The sequence below is a fragment of the Salvia miltiorrhiza genome, chromosome 1, assembly GCF_028751815.1.
Source record: "Salvia miltiorrhiza cultivar Shanhuang (shh) chromosome 1, IMPLAD_Smil_shh, whole genome shotgun sequence".
Lineage (NCBI taxonomy): Eukaryota > Viridiplantae > Streptophyta > Magnoliopsida > Lamiales > Lamiaceae > Salvia > Salvia miltiorrhiza.
Genome location: NC_080387.1, coordinates 59,671,484 through 59,686,710, shown reverse-complemented (window position 1 = coordinate 59,686,710; position 15,227 = coordinate 59,671,484). Strand labels below are relative to the sequence as shown.

The 15,227-nt window shown below is 35.2% G+C and overlaps 2 protein-coding genes across 2 annotated transcripts; both read right to left on the bottom strand.

Annotated features, from left to right (window-relative positions):
- Positions 1–327: 327 nt before the first annotated feature.
- On the bottom strand, positions 328–1,708 carry LOC131010883 (uncharacterized). Its single transcript, XM_057938584.1, has 2 exons — positions 1,136–1,708; positions 328–1,062 (listed from the first exon to the last, which is right to left on the bottom strand). The coding sequence occupies exons 1-2, from the start codon at positions 1,706–1,708 to the stop codon at positions 328–330; spliced, it is 1,308 nt and encodes a 435-aa protein (XP_057794567.1).
- A 183-nt stretch (positions 1,709–1,891) lies between these two features.
- LOC130999583 (uncharacterized protein At2g29880-like) lies at positions 1,892–3,132 on the bottom strand. Its single transcript, XM_057925153.1, has 2 exons — positions 2,600–3,132; positions 1,892–2,515 (listed from the first exon to the last, which is right to left on the bottom strand). Exons 1-2 carry the CDS (start codon positions 2,945–2,947, stop codon positions 1,892–1,894), a joined length of 972 nt encoding a protein of 323 aa, XP_057781136.1. The 5' UTR covers positions 2,948–3,132.
- Between the last annotated feature and the right edge of the window lie 12,095 nt (positions 3,133–15,227).

Genomic DNA, 15,227 nt, shown 5'->3' with positions numbered 1-15,227 from the left:
CAGCGGCTGCTGGAAGGCAGAACTCGCTGGGAACCCAGCAAGCGCTGGAAACCCAGCGAGCTCTGCCTTCCAGCGGCCGCTGGACCCCTAATTCAGAATGCTCGAATTCTCGGATTTTACTCAAATCCCAAACAAATACCCCCTAATTCATGCTCAATTCCGTGGAATTCATCAAATCCCCAACTATATACCCATAATTATATAATTCATGCTCCATAAAATCAACCAATATCCATTTAAAAAAAAAAAAAAAAAAACGTCAACATTCATAAAAATTTCAACATTGAAAAAAAAATGTTAATTCAACGAAAACATAAAAACACCTCCCTAACTATTATCTTCGGTCTCCGCCTGTGTGTCTTGATCGGTTTCAGTTATTTGTCTATTTTCCCACATAGCATTAGCAATACTTGTTCTCCATGCATTAGCTTCATTCCTCTGAGACAGCTGGCTTTGAGAAAGATAATCCAAAATGTCCGCATCGTTTTCAACATCTGCTGCAGCATTTCCTTCTTCAACTTCGACTGGAAATTCATCAGAACGACATTCATTTCGGATAAAGTTATGCAATCCAGCACAAGCCAAAACTAACTCTGCTTGTGTTTGAAAAGGAAACGGAGGAGCTGTTTTGAAAATTGTGAAACGTGATTTGAAGATTCCAAAAATGCGTTCAATCACGTTTCGCAATGATGCGTGTCGAAGATTGAACAACTCATCTGCATTTCTTGGATGACGACCCTCACCACCAAAATCTTTGAGATGATATCGAACGCCACGTAACGGAGCCAAAAACTGTCGACGATTAGCAAATCCACAATCTACTAGAAAATATTTACCTTGAGGCACGTGGAGTCCATTTGGTCTAGACAATGCATCACTTAAAATTTTGGAATCATGGGCTGAGCCTTCCCATCCACTAAGCACATAAATGAACTGCAAATCAAAGTTGCAAGCTGCCAAAATATTTTGCGAATTCACCCCATGACGGTTACGATAACAACTCACGTCTTTTCCTCTTATCATGGCCGGGATATGAGTGCCATCTATAGCCCCGATACAATCCTAAAATAATAGGTGAATGTGTTATACAAAAATCATAAATATTTAATATAATACAAGAGCAGAAATATTATACCTTGAAGTAAGGATAAAATCTCGTACTTTCCCGAATTTTAGCGGGTATTGCGCCAGTCGGCTTAAACATCATGTCTGGTGCTATGGTGTTCAATGCTCTCAAGATTTTGTTGAAGTTCCGACTAGCAGCAAAATGCGAACGACCAAACCTTTCACGAACGTTACAATAACGATCGTTGTGCCCTACAATGATGAGGAATGTTACCAACATTTCTTCAACAGTTGTGTATCGTGTATCATCCACATGGGCTTTCTCCCTAATTATCTGGCATAATTTGATGAAGACGTCAGGATACATTCTATACAACTGTCGAAACTGGCTCGGATCTCCATCCATCATTCTCGTAATAAAACGGAATCCTTCCCTAGTCTTTGGTCGTCGCATCAGAGCATTGTCAGCAGTCGGATGATGCGTCATAATATTTCCCACTAGAGTGATAACTACCTTAGCTGCTTCCATCAGTTGCCTAGCATGAACAGAAAGTTCAATCTCCATCTCTGTTTCGATTTCATCATCAAGTTCTTCATCTATGTCTTCTTCAATTGCAATGTTAATTTTATCTTCATAATTCATGCTGCCATTTAAAACAATGAAACAATAATTGAAATAAGAATAAAAGGGACTCACAAAAAATATCCTTTTAAAAATACTCATAAAAAACCATTCATTAATCAACAAAATAAAGTATTAAAACATAAAACCAACAAAACAATGTACTCATAAAACATAGTTCAAAAAACATGACTAAAATATCATCTATTTCCTAGTCTTGAATTCTATCCATCTTTTACGTTGAGGAACAGTCATTTTCATAAATCCATCTTTTTGTGACTTTGTAACAAGCAAGTCAAATGCTGTGTAGCGGTCCTCTTCACTCAAATCAGGTATTTCTTCAATAGCATCCCAAGTTGTAAAACTTTTTTCCTTTTCTCTTTTCTCCATCATAGTATCTCGTTTCACGAAGAGGCTTTCAACTCGATCCATTGTGCTAGTGACTTTTTTAATTTCTACCAGGAGCTCCTGATGCGAACTATTTTCAGTGTGGCCTGAATTTGTCTCAAACTGGCCTCTGCTTCTCTTGGCGGGAGCTCTTCTCTGAGTGGACTCCACAGGCACTTCAGTGGGCTCCAAAGGTGATTTGGAGCCGGATAACGGTGGATCATCTTCACCCAGTACTACAAACGCCTCAGTAGCAGTATCGTAATTCAACTCCTCCATGGTTGGACCTCTACTTTCATCAACTCCTATTGTCCTAGCATCAGTAGCACTGCCAACTCCAATTGCGTTTCTTCCTACAGCCACACCGTTTCCAACAGCAAGTCTCAAGTCATCATAATTCGAAAAACTCCCAGTGCGTAAGTATGCATCTTTTGGGTGAGCCTAAAAACATAAATAACAAAATTATTAATTAACTATATTATTTAAATTAAATTGTGTTTAAAAAATAATTGATAACAAATTTACCTCTATATACGCATCCCATACTTCATCTGGGGCCGTGAATTTTTTGGTGTCGTTGTCATAACCAAAACCAGAGTTAGACTTCATGAGGTTTGAATACGCAGTCCAACGGCTCTTAAACCATTTGATACGACTTTGGTAGTGATTATAATTTTTATTGCACCTAAGTTTGTCATTCAGAACAGGCAATATTCTTTCCTCTACTGTTGCTTTGCTAAATATACCACTATTATCGCGCCATCCCCTAATTGCAGATTCAACCAGAATTCGTAACAAGGCATCACTTTGTTCCTGTGTCCATGCTTCATACACTGCCCTTTTTTTGGATTCTTGTGGTTGAGAGTCTCCCATAATAATATTACTAGACACCGAACAGTACTATATGAATGAATAAAAATAAAAAATAAAAAACATCAACAAAAAACAAAAATCAACTCACATGCAATAGAAACACAACATACAGTTGCTAATAATTTATAAAGGTACAATATTCATGCTATAGAAAAATTGCATAATTAAAATACTATGAAGATATAAAATTTATGAAAAAATACCTTGCTAAAAGGTAAAGTAGAACCCTGAACTCTTTTTTGAAGGCGTGGTAGGCGTCTGGCGAATGTGAGGAGAAAACCATCGAAGATGGGTATTTAAAAGCGTTGCTGGGCTGGGCTGCCTGGGCCCAGCGACCGCTGCAACCCAGCGGCCGCTGGGAACCCAGCGAGCGCTGGCCTTTCTCAGCGTGTGCTGAGTTCTGGCGCTCGCTGGCTTCTTGGCCGCGGGTGCTGGAACTCAGCGCACGCTCAAAACTCCATGGATTTCAATTCTCGTGTTTCTTGGCCGGATTTCGTCGTGTGTATTTTTTGGATGAAATCCATGAAAGTCATTCCGGATTTGAAGTCAATGGAATAACGAATACACCTAGATTTGTATGGATTTTAAAAAGTCTGAAACGAATACACCCAGATTTATATGGACTTTTAAAAGTCTGGAACGAATACACCCAGACTTTTAAAATCCGTGGAAATCTATTAAACTCCACAACTAATACACCCCCCTTAATATATTAAATATAATAGGTGAAAAAGTGAAAAATTAAATAGAATAAAATAAAATAAAATTTTCTATATAAAGAAAATTGTCAAGTTACATAAGACAACTCAACTAAAAAAAAATTAAAAAAAAATTATCAAGATTAGAGCATCGGCAACGCCTTACTCGAGTGCCTACTCGAGTAAGGCGTTGCCTTCGAGTATGTGCGTTGCGGGGGGCGGTACTTGAGCAATACTCAAGTCTTCGAGTATGCTCGAAGGGGGAGAGATGGAAGGCGCGTGCATTGCACGCGCCCTAATTAAAAAAAAAAAATAGAGAAATTCGAATTTTGACTGCTTTGCCTCGATATTTGTGCTTTGACCGACCGTTTCTAATTTTTTTTTCTTCTTCTCCTCTTTAAAAAACCCCATCTTCTCCATTTTTCTTCACACATCTTCTTCTCCAATTTTCTTCTCCTCCATTTCTCTTCAAGAATTTTCTTCCTTCATGGATCCACACAACCCTTTCTACGATCCAAATTGGTGCCCCGATCTCTCCTTCGATTACCATCCCGATATGGGATGAATCAACTTGGAGGAGACCCCGCCTGAGGAGGAACCGGTCAGTGCACAGTAGAGTGCCTCCCAACCAAAGAAGGGCGCGGCCGGAGGAAGGAAATGGCCACCAAAATCAAGCACGACAAGGAAGGAAGGATCCGTCATACTTACCTTCCCGAGCATACGGATCTCATCGTCCAAATTTGGGCGGAGGAGACCAACGACGCCATCCGTGGGACGGATCAGAAGGGGGAGGCGTATTGGGGTCGGATCCGTGCACGTGTGAACCCCATCCTCGGCGTCGACCTTAAGATCCGGCAACTTCAAGGCCACTGGGCCCGAGTAGCAGCGGATGTGCGTCTCTGGGAAGCTATTTGGGTGGAGACGCGCAACAATTGGCCCTCCGGTCATTCGGATGATATGCTTCGTGACAAGGCCCAAATCCTCTTCAAGGCTCGAAGCCCACAAAAGGCCACATTCAATTTTTGGAACCCGTGGAAAGTTCTCCGGAACAATCCCAAGTTCAAGTCGATGTACCTCCTTGGAGACGTGCATGCCTCCAAGAGGACAAAGACTACGGAAGAGGGCGGCTTCACCACTTCGGCGTCGGGCGAGGAGATCTCTTCTTCCCGGCCCATTGGCAACAAGGCGACGAAGGCGGCAAAGGGGAAAGAGAAGGCATCAGCGTCGCATACGAGCTCGGATCCTCCACCGAAAATAGTGGAGAGGTTGGACAGGTCCGACCAGCAGATGAGGGCATTCACCGCCCAGTACCAGCGGATGAACGATATCAAGGAGAGGGAGCTTGATATGCAGCTCCTGAACGCGGATACGACGCACATGACGGACTCACAAAGGGCATTGCACGCGTCCATGGTCGCCGACGTGCTCAGGCGTCGTGGTCTAGACTAGGATTTTAATTATGTAATTTTAATGATGGTTTTTTATGATGTTTTAGGTGTTTTTAATTTTTATGCAATTTTTTTTAAGTTTTAGGTGTTTTAAAATTTTGTGTTTAATGGCGTATTTAACTATTAGAAAAATATGTTATTTAAATTATGCAATTAAATTTAAATGAAAAACATAAAAATCAAAACTAATGTTATCAAGTAGGCTATCAAGTAACACCAATGCAATATTACATACTCAATAACACAACCACTATCAAGTAAGCTATCAAGTAATCCCATTGCGGATGCTCTTACTGATTAAAATTCGTGGGACGAAGGAAATATTATTCAATTTCGATCCTCATAAATTCGTATAGATGCTTTGATGTATTGTGAATAAATAATGTAAATTACAAGAATAAAATTATAAAAATTATGTATTAACAGTGTTAAAAAAATAAAGTGTACATAACTTTCAAAAATAGCATAAAATAAAAGGTATGCATTCAATACGAGGGATGTAGGTTGTAGATATTTCATGTTATTATCAATTAAATATTAAATATTTTAAGTTTTATCTCGATATAAAAAAAAATAGAAGTGATGGAAGTAATTTAAAAGTGAACACTTTTATACAAAGAATCTTATAGGATAAAGTGGGTCGAAGATGATATATAGACAGGATTATGCTATCTATCCAAGGAATCTTGTGTCAAGAAAATGTGTTTGTATATTCTCTATGTATGATCTATCGTAATGTGGGGTGTTATTGTCATAATATTTAAAGTTTAGGGGGTTAAAATTCAAATTATTGATAATTTATTAATTTACAGGAAAATATCAATTTAAACCTCAAGTTATTTGTACACTATCAATTATATCCTAAATAAACTATTGAAAATATTTTTTTAATCTTTAAATAATTTCCATCAATCCATTTTATCTACTAATTATACATTTTTTAATTTTTGTGTCAAAAAATAATGAGACATTTATAATGGGACAAAGAAAATGTGAGATGAAAGAAAGATTAAACTTTCAGTTATCTTGAATTCTCAATTTGAAAGAAAGACAAAACAAAATTCAAGTAGTATTTGATTTGAGTCCCATCAAAGTGTGAAGTATTTATTTAGATATGGTGTTAGTCTATACTAATTTGATTATTTATAACATATACGCAGTTAATAAACATGATCATGTCCAACCAAAGATTAAAGAATCAAAATAAAATAATAATTTCAATTGGCTTGAATTTCAGTTCCCACAAAATGTCAAAGAAAATCAAACATTGTCCTTTCCTTTTCCTTCGTTGGTTTACTCTAATGCCACAAAATTCAACTCTTCGTCTTGTCGGTTGATTAGTCTTGCTCTACTGCAACAAATCTCAATCCTCTGTTTTAAAATTTCTCCCTCCTTTATTGGATAAAAATTAGATATTCTTAACAAGATATCTAAAATTTATTTGAGCTTAAGACGAAACAACTAATCCATGCGATTCTCACTTGAGATTGTACCTTTCTACAAAAACTAACGATTGTCTACTTCTTCATAAAATTATATATTAGAGATGTCAATTTAGTTAGAAATCTATGAGTCGACCTGATTAGAGCAACAATTTATGAGGATTAGGACTAAAATTTTTTAACCCAATAAAATTACAACTAAATAGTCTGACACCTGATAGGTTTGACCCAAAAATAACTCGAACCCTGTAGGGTTGACCCAAAAATAATGTGTTCGTTTGATTATATGAAAATTTTCTCGTTATTTAATTTTCAACTTTATTACTTTGCTTCTATAAACTAATACTCATTTCATTCTCAAATAACTTTATATCATTCATTTTTTTACCGTCCCTCAAGTAACTTCTTAACAATTTTGGAACACTTACCCACAACTAATAATACACCATTTATTCTTACTTTTTATATTTTCATCACTTTCAATACTAGTTATAGCATTTTTCACTGTGGCGGTTCAAGGCCCGTTGGCTGCAAGCTCTTTCATATCTTTCCCACAGTTCGCTCCGAATCTCCCATATCTTTAGAGAAGGCAATAGGGTAGCTGATTACATGGCTTCTACAGTTGCAGAGGATGGTTTCTGGCCATATGAGATCCCTATCATCCGCACGTTAGTTCTCGAGGATATCCACCTGCCGTTTTTCACTCGGGTGGTCGATTGACAACCGGTTGCGAGCCGACCCTGTTTTTGGTCCTTCCTTGCCACTCGAATTTTCCAGTGGTGCTATTCTGTTCGTTTTTTGGGATGGAAAATCGGGCAACTTGGGAACAATAGTAAGGCTGGAGTTTTCGAAGTTGCCTTCCCGTTTCTTATCCCCTGCGTTTGGTTCGCTGTTTTTTTCGAGCTCGGGCTGGAGCCTTGCTTTTTTGTTGTCTGTCTTTTTGTTTTGTTTTCTTGTTTTTCTTTTGAGTTTATTAATAAAATTTATATTACATCATAGCATTTTTCACCATTTTCAATACCAATTACTCCACCCGTCTCATTACAAATGTCTCATAACTTTTGAGCACGTAGATTAAGAAATATGTAGAAAGTAGATAAAGTGAGTTAGTGGAAATTATTTAAATATTAGGTATAGAGAGAGAATATATTACCAAAAATGGAATGAGACATTTGTAATGAGACACCCCATTATGAAAAGTAGGACATTTGTAATGGGAGGGAGGGAGTATTACATTTTCACCACTTTCAATACACTCAATAGCTTTGTCTTAAAACGTGTGCCCCCATCCCCCTATGAAGTTATTTGGGGGATGGAGGGAGGGAGTATAATAAAAAAAAATTCGAAACTTTGTGAAATGTATTTTGATTTAATATTAGAAATTCAATATTATAAAGTTATACTAATCATTTCATTTTTTTCGTGTTTTTAATCCAATACTAAACATAAAACGTTTAGATGTAAAAATTAGGAAATAATAATCATTTAATAAAAGTGTATGTATTAAGTATTTTTATATCTCTAAGTGTTGCATATTAGTTATATATAAATGGATGTTGAAATGTTACTTATTTATTGTGTACTTCTTTGTTACAAATATAATATTGTCAATTAAAATAATTAATTAAAATTTTTAATAAAACTTTAAGTTTGATTAGTCCGATGAGCTAGCTTAAAACTCAATTATTTAGAATTAACACCGAAAAATTTTAACTTGAAAATTTTGCAATCCATTTAACTTGCACCCGAATAATCTGACAATTCAATGGAATTGACCGATTGAAATCCCAAATATATAGTTTGAGAGGCACACTTAATTAATTCATACCAAGTCACGAAACGTAGATTAATTCTAATTTCGTGCACACCTGGTAAATAAAATATGTGATGCCTCCAAGTTCCAATGATTTGATAAGAGTTAATGTATCAAAATATCAATTTCGGTAGCAAAAATAAAAAATGTCAATGAAGATCAAATTTAAAAATTAACCAGTTTTATGAGAAAAGTCAAATTTAGCCGTGCTATTTAGAATTCAAGCATCTCTATTTAACCACTTTTTATGAGAAAAGATGAAATTTAAAAATTAAGCACTTTTGAAGGGGATTCTGTACGATCAAGGCCATTACGGCATCCGCCGTCGCCGTCGCCGTCGCCGCCACCAGCAGCCCGCATATGACGAAAAAGGCTCTATTCTTTATTTTGTTGGCAATGAATATTTCTTGTTGAATAAGCTTTGGAACGCTAAAATTTGATTACGTGGAACTGCGCTCTTTCCTTTCATTTCTTTAACTACAATAACAGATTTCACCAAATAAATTGAAGAATCAATTGGAATCGACTGGGGATTTACTTCCTCTCGAATCTGTTAATCCCTTCTCTCTCCGCTGGAAGATTCTGTAACTAAATTGGAAAAAATGTCACGATTTAGGATTGATTGGGAATTAAATTTCATGATTTCTGATTTAGAAAATTGTTTTAGAGAATTTGTGGAATGAAGGTGATCAAGTTTTATAAATCATTTAGAAAAAAAATTCAGATGATAATTACAAATTTGAGGAGTTTTTAAACTGGGACAAAAATTGAGACGGATGTGTGTTGTTAATATTCTTGAATTCACAATCAATTCAATGAATTCATAACTGAATCACTAGTTTTAGTTGCGAATTCAAGTTTTAAAGCTCTAATTTGCAACTACAAATAGTGTTGATTGTGAATTTAAGCTTTAGAATTCGAATTCACAACTAAAAAATTTGTGGTTAGTTTTTAAATTTTTTATGTGAAAGATAAAATGATAAGTGTTAAGGATTTGGACCGGTGGCGTACCTCTCCATGTACTAAGGTTCCACATAGGGAAGATGCCACACAGAGGTGGGGTGCCGGGTATCAGACCTAGATCCTTGTGTTTGAATTTGCCATTACTGAGAGAAAGGGTAGAAGTATCCCAAGACCGGGTAACCCATGTTTGGCGGCTTCGATTTTTTCCTCCACCGCAATCTGGGCTGCAATGATGTTTGTCCATTCCTCGCGGTTCCCCCTTTGAGCTCGTCCATCCGTTGAGTGATCCCTTGCTCTCACGTTCGAGTGTTTGTTCGTCGAAAATGATCTGAAAGATTTAAAACCAAAAATAGTGTATTTGCTAGCAACAATATAATGTTTTTATCGTAATGAATAATTTTTAATTTTATTAATTTAATTTAGATATTTTTTAATTCCACGATAATATTAATAATAATCAATATTTGAAAAGTAATTGTTTCCCATTTCTGGGGCAAATTAAAATTTAGTTGTTGGTTGAAAATGACTGTTGCGCATGTGGGTTGACCTGACCTGACCAGGTGCCATTAAACTTGCAAAATAACACCATCAATAATTTAATTAGGGACTAGGATTTAATTATGACTAAAATAAAAGGTGAAATAAAGTAATAAATTAGGACTAATATGCAAACATTCCCATCGATTTGGGTTTATCTACCGTCAAATCATCTCAGAAAGTTTCTATTCTTGACTAGATAATGTTTGATTTGTAGCAAAAATGATAGTTAAATACTCATTTACCGAAATAAAGAGAAATATTTTGGTCGATATAAATAACTGGCGTGGAGGCAATTATCATTTTAGTCGCACAAGTTATGTAGTTCTAGTATTTATCATATTTATAATAACATTGGTTGATCGTAGTTAGTTAATCGTTGCCATTTCCCCTAACTTAAAAAAAAATCCCACATAATTAAGTTATACGAATTGGAATGGAAAGTAGAATACAGGAAAGTAAAAGAAACTACAATTTTGAAAGAAAAAAATATTACCTTTAAATTTTATAGTCGTTAAACGCCCAATTGAGATTCTATTTTTTTTTTTATTTGAGGGAATTGGGGAGGGAGAGCGGTGGAGTTTGAACCCGGGACCTCACTGTTCACACATAGGAGGTCGCACCGCTTAGAGCACTCGCATCGCGGGTACTCGAGGAGCTCCTCGAGGAGAGGGAGGGCGATGCGGCGTGGAGCTCCTCGAGGACTCCTCGAGTTATCGAGTATGCTCGAAGGGCGGAGGAGATGGCGCGTGCAATGCACGCGCCCAATTTTTTATTTTTTTTAAAAAGGAAAAATTCGAAAATTCGAATTTTATTCGAATTTTGACTGCAGCTCCTCGGTTTCCGCACCTTTGACCGACCGTTTTCATTATTTTTTTTTTCCTTCTTCTCTTCTTTAAAACACCTCACCTTCTTCCTTCTTCTCTTCACACATCTTCTTCTCCAATTTTCTTCTCTTCACACCTCTTCTTCTCCTACAATTTTCTCCGTCATGGATCCACACAACCCTTTCTACGATCCAAATTGGTGCCCCGATCTCTCCTCCGATTATCATCCTGATATGGGAGGAATCAAATTGGAGGAGAGCCCGCCCGAGGAGGAACCGGTCAGTGCTCAGCAGAGTGTCTCCCCACCAAAGAAAAGCGGCCGGAGGAAGGAAATGGCCACCAAAATCAAGCACGACAAGGCCGCTAGGTACCGTCATACGTATGCTCCCGAGCATACGGATCTCATCGTCCAAATTTGGACGGAGGAGACCAACGACTCGATCCGTGGGACGGATCAGAATGGAGAGGCATATTGGGGCCGGATCCGCGAACGTGTGAACCCCATCCTCGGCGTCGACCTTAAGATCAAGCAACTTCAAGGCCACTGGTCCCGGGTGAGCGCGGATGTGCGTCTCTGGGAAGCTGTTTGGGTGGAGACGCGCAACAATTGGCCGTCCGGTCATTCGGATGATATGATTCGTGAAAAGGCCCAAACCCTCTTCAAGGCTCGAAGCCCACACAGGGCCTCCTTCAATTTCTGGAACGCGTGGAGAGTTCTCCGGAACAATCCCAAGTTCAAGTCGATGTACCTCCTTGGAGACGTGCATGCCTCCAAGAGGACAAAGACTACGGAAGAGGGCGGCTTCACCACCTCGGCGTCGGGCGAGGAGATCTCTTCTGCCCGGCCCATTGGCAACAAGGCGGCGAAGGCGGCGGCGAAAGGGAAATGGAAGGCAGCAGCGTCGCATACGAGCTCGGATCCTCCACCAGAAATAGTGGAGAGGTTGGAGAGGACCGACGAGCAGATGAGGGCATTCACCGCCCAATTAAAGCGGAGGAACGATATCCGGGAGAGGGAGCTCGATATGCAGCTCCTGAACACGGATACGACGCACATGACGGACGCACAACGTGCATTGCACGCGTCCATGGTCACCGACGTGCTCAGGCGTCGTGGTCTATCCTAGGCTATCAAGGAATGTGATTTTAATGATGTTTTAGGTTTTTTAAATTTTTATGTATTTTTTTTAGGTGTTTTTAAATTTTTATGTATTTTTTTTAATGTTTTAAGTAATTTTAAATTTATGTTTAATCCAGTATTTAACTATTACAAAAATATGCTATTTAAATTATGCAATAAAATTTAAATGAAAAACATAAAATCAAAACTAATATTATCAAGTAGGCTATCAAGGAACCCCAATGCAGCACTACCTACTCAATAACACAAACACTATCAAGTAGACTATCAAGTAGGCTATCAAGGAACCCCCAATGCGGATGCTCTTAGTGTCCCTTTGGGGACCCCAATTGAGATTCTATTAAGAAATATAATATTGACAAAAATGGAAAGAGAAAGGATATTTGAAATAAACAAACAAATAAATAAGAAAGTTAGATGTGAACCCATAAAGTTCATGTTTAGAATCTAAATCACACGACCATCTCTTTCTTTAGGTTAAGATGTTGATATTGAGATGATCAAGTTTTGTTAGAAATCATCCAATAAAAATTATAATCTTTTATGGAAATTGAGAACACATGTACAAATACATAAAATTTATGAACAAAAGATACAAATAAATACTAAAATATACTACATAGAATTGAAAATCAATTAGTGTGATTGTGCATGTATTATATTTACTTGTTCATTTTAATCACTTCTTACTTATGAATTTTAAGAATCTATGCAATATTTTTCACAATTTTCACCAAAAATATCATTTTCACTCGATGCTTCTTCTAATTAGAAAATAAAAATTATCTAAACAATTATATATGAACAAATACACATGTAACAATTAGGAAACACATGTACAAATACATAAGATTTATGAACAAAATATAACATATACATAAAATTTATAAACAATTAATTAATGATACCACAACCACTTTAAAAAGAAAGGGGAAAGTAAAATAATTAGATGAGCGACAAATACGTAAATTAGAAAGTGGAAGATTACTAGGAAACTCATGCTTGTCGATTAAAAATGCTGCAATTTGCAGCCGCCAATATTTAGCCAATTTCAAAAAAGAAAAAAAGAAAAAGAATCTGGAATGAGTTATTGATCAGCTTCGCTTGTATTTCCACCAGAAAAGAAAAAAAAGACAAATAATTGAACTAATTGAAATGTATATATATTTTGTGGCAGAAGGAAAAGAAGTCACCCACACAATTTGCTGATGAATGGAATCCGAATGTGAACCAAACAGAAAAAGTGAACATATTCCCCTAATCATTAGCAATTCGAATTTTTTTTAGCCATTGTAAAGATAGATGATGCTATATTAAAAGGAGAATTTGCAATTTGAAATTGATTTTAAATGTATTTTGTAAATTGAAGAGAACTCAATGTTAGAATTTATGCAAATTTTAAATCAATACATAAAAAATCAAATTAACCGTCCATTAATCCCTCAATTAATCACCGCTAATTTTTTAATTTTAAATCTTAAATTTCTTCATTTTTTTTTCTCATTTTATTGATAGAGCACACTTTTTTCATTTTTATTTAATAATATTTTGAAAAAAATATGTAATATATGTCTTCAATTGAAGACCATGAAAGGACTTCTAATTTGATACTACTATGTAAAAAAGGGATTTAAAATGAATACATTATGATGATTAAAATTTTAACATATTAAATATTTTATATTTATAAATAATAATATTTTTCTTGAAACTAGAAACCTTATTTTAAATATTTTTAATTGTTCTTTTGTTCTTAATTTTTTAAATTATGCATTTTTTATTTTATATAAAAACTATTAATAGGGCATTAGGTAATTATTATAGAATAATAGCCCATTATATACTCCCTCCGTCCTAGAGAAATAGTCATATTTTTTTTTTTGCTTTGTACGTTCACATAAAACAGTCCTATTTTATTTGTTGACACTACCTACACAACTACACTTAATCAATGTATATTACCATTAATATATCAATTTATTTACCCGTTATACCGTATATCAGTATATGTATGACCCACCAGTGTAATTGAATTTAAACCTTATTATTCACTGAGATGAATCATTTTTATCCACTTTAACATTACTCCTAAAGCCAGTCTCTTTATTCTCTCACAATAAACTCAATCATAATTATTAAAATTCATGTCACTATTTCTTATAACTATTTTTACAGGACAAAAAAAGTATTACTCCCTCCGTCCGCAAATAACTTCTTATATTTCCTTTTTGGTACGTCCCCAAAATAACTTCATATCTATTTTGGGACATTGCCCACCACTAATAATACTTTATTTATTCTTATTTTTCACACTTTCACCATTCTCAATACTAATTATAACATTTTTTCTCCATTATCAATACACTTAACAATTATTTCTTAAAACTTGTGTCGTCCCCTACTATAAAGTTACTTGGGGGACGGATGGAGTATAATTTATTTTGAGAATTCCTAATTCAATATATAATTATTTTTTATTTAATTTTATATATATATATATATATAGTTATTATTGTGCATCACACTATAGACTATTATAATTTTTAATTTTAATTGCCTACAACTATATACAATGTCGTTTTATATTTTCAATATTACTCTTTTGGGTTGAGACTTGAGAAGAAAACTTTTTCAGAATTTCAATTTCCACTCTTAATAAACATTACAAAGAGATGTAAGTAAAATAAAAAAAATAAAAAAAAAGCCTTTATAGAGTTAAATAAAGAGCATCTTTACTAGTTTACATAATAATTCTGGTGTGAATTTAAAATATTGCAAATTAATTAACTATAAATTATGCAAATTACTCTATAACTATAATATTTTTATCTTCCCTTAATATTGAATATATTTTTTTATCTAATTATTGTGTATCATATATGTTTTGATATATTTTAATATATTTTTTTGAAGTGGGTATATAAGTACTCCCTCCGTCCCAAACGAAATGTCCTATTTCTTTTCGGCACGGAGATTAAGAAATGTGTATAAAGTAGATAAAGTGAGTTGGTGGAAATTATTTAAATATTAAATATAGAGAGATAGTATATTGCCAAAAAAGGAAACATGACATTTCGTTTGGGAAAGCCCAAAAAGGAAAACATGACATTTCGTTTGGGACGGTAGTACTTGATTAGTTTATTACAGTTTACAAAAATCTATATTTACATCCTTACAAAACGATCTATTTATTTTAAGAACATGAGTATTTAATAAGACTGATCAAAATTTAATATCACCATAATATTTAGAAATTTAGCTTTAAAACTAATTTTTTCAAAAATTAATTAAGGAATATAGTAATAGTTTTTCTTAAAAAAGATGAAAAGTTTAATTAAGTACGAAGATAAACAAGAAAGTCGAACAAAGTCTCGAAACGGCCCCATTAAACAAAATAAGCATAAATCGTCG

What these genes read in the sequence shown, in the direction of transcription:
- LOC131010883 (XM_057938584.1), bottom strand. Translation starts at nt 1,708, where the DNA reads ATGAATTATGAAGATAAAATTAACATTGCAATTGAAGAAGACATAGAT. An exon ending in GATTTTATCCTTACTTCAAG is followed by an intron (nt 1,063 to 1,135) that starts GTATAATATTTC and finishes CTATTATTTTAG; the next exon opens with GATTGTATCGGGGCTATAGA.
- LOC130999583 (XM_057925153.1), bottom strand. Translation starts at nt 2,947, where the DNA reads ATGGGAGACTCTCAACCACAAGAATCCAAAAAAAGGGCAGTGTATGAA. An exon ending in TATGGGATGCGTATATAGAG is followed by an intron (nt 2,516 to 2,599) that starts GTAAATTTGTTA and finishes TTATGTTTTTAG; the next exon opens with GCTCACCCAAAAGATGCATA.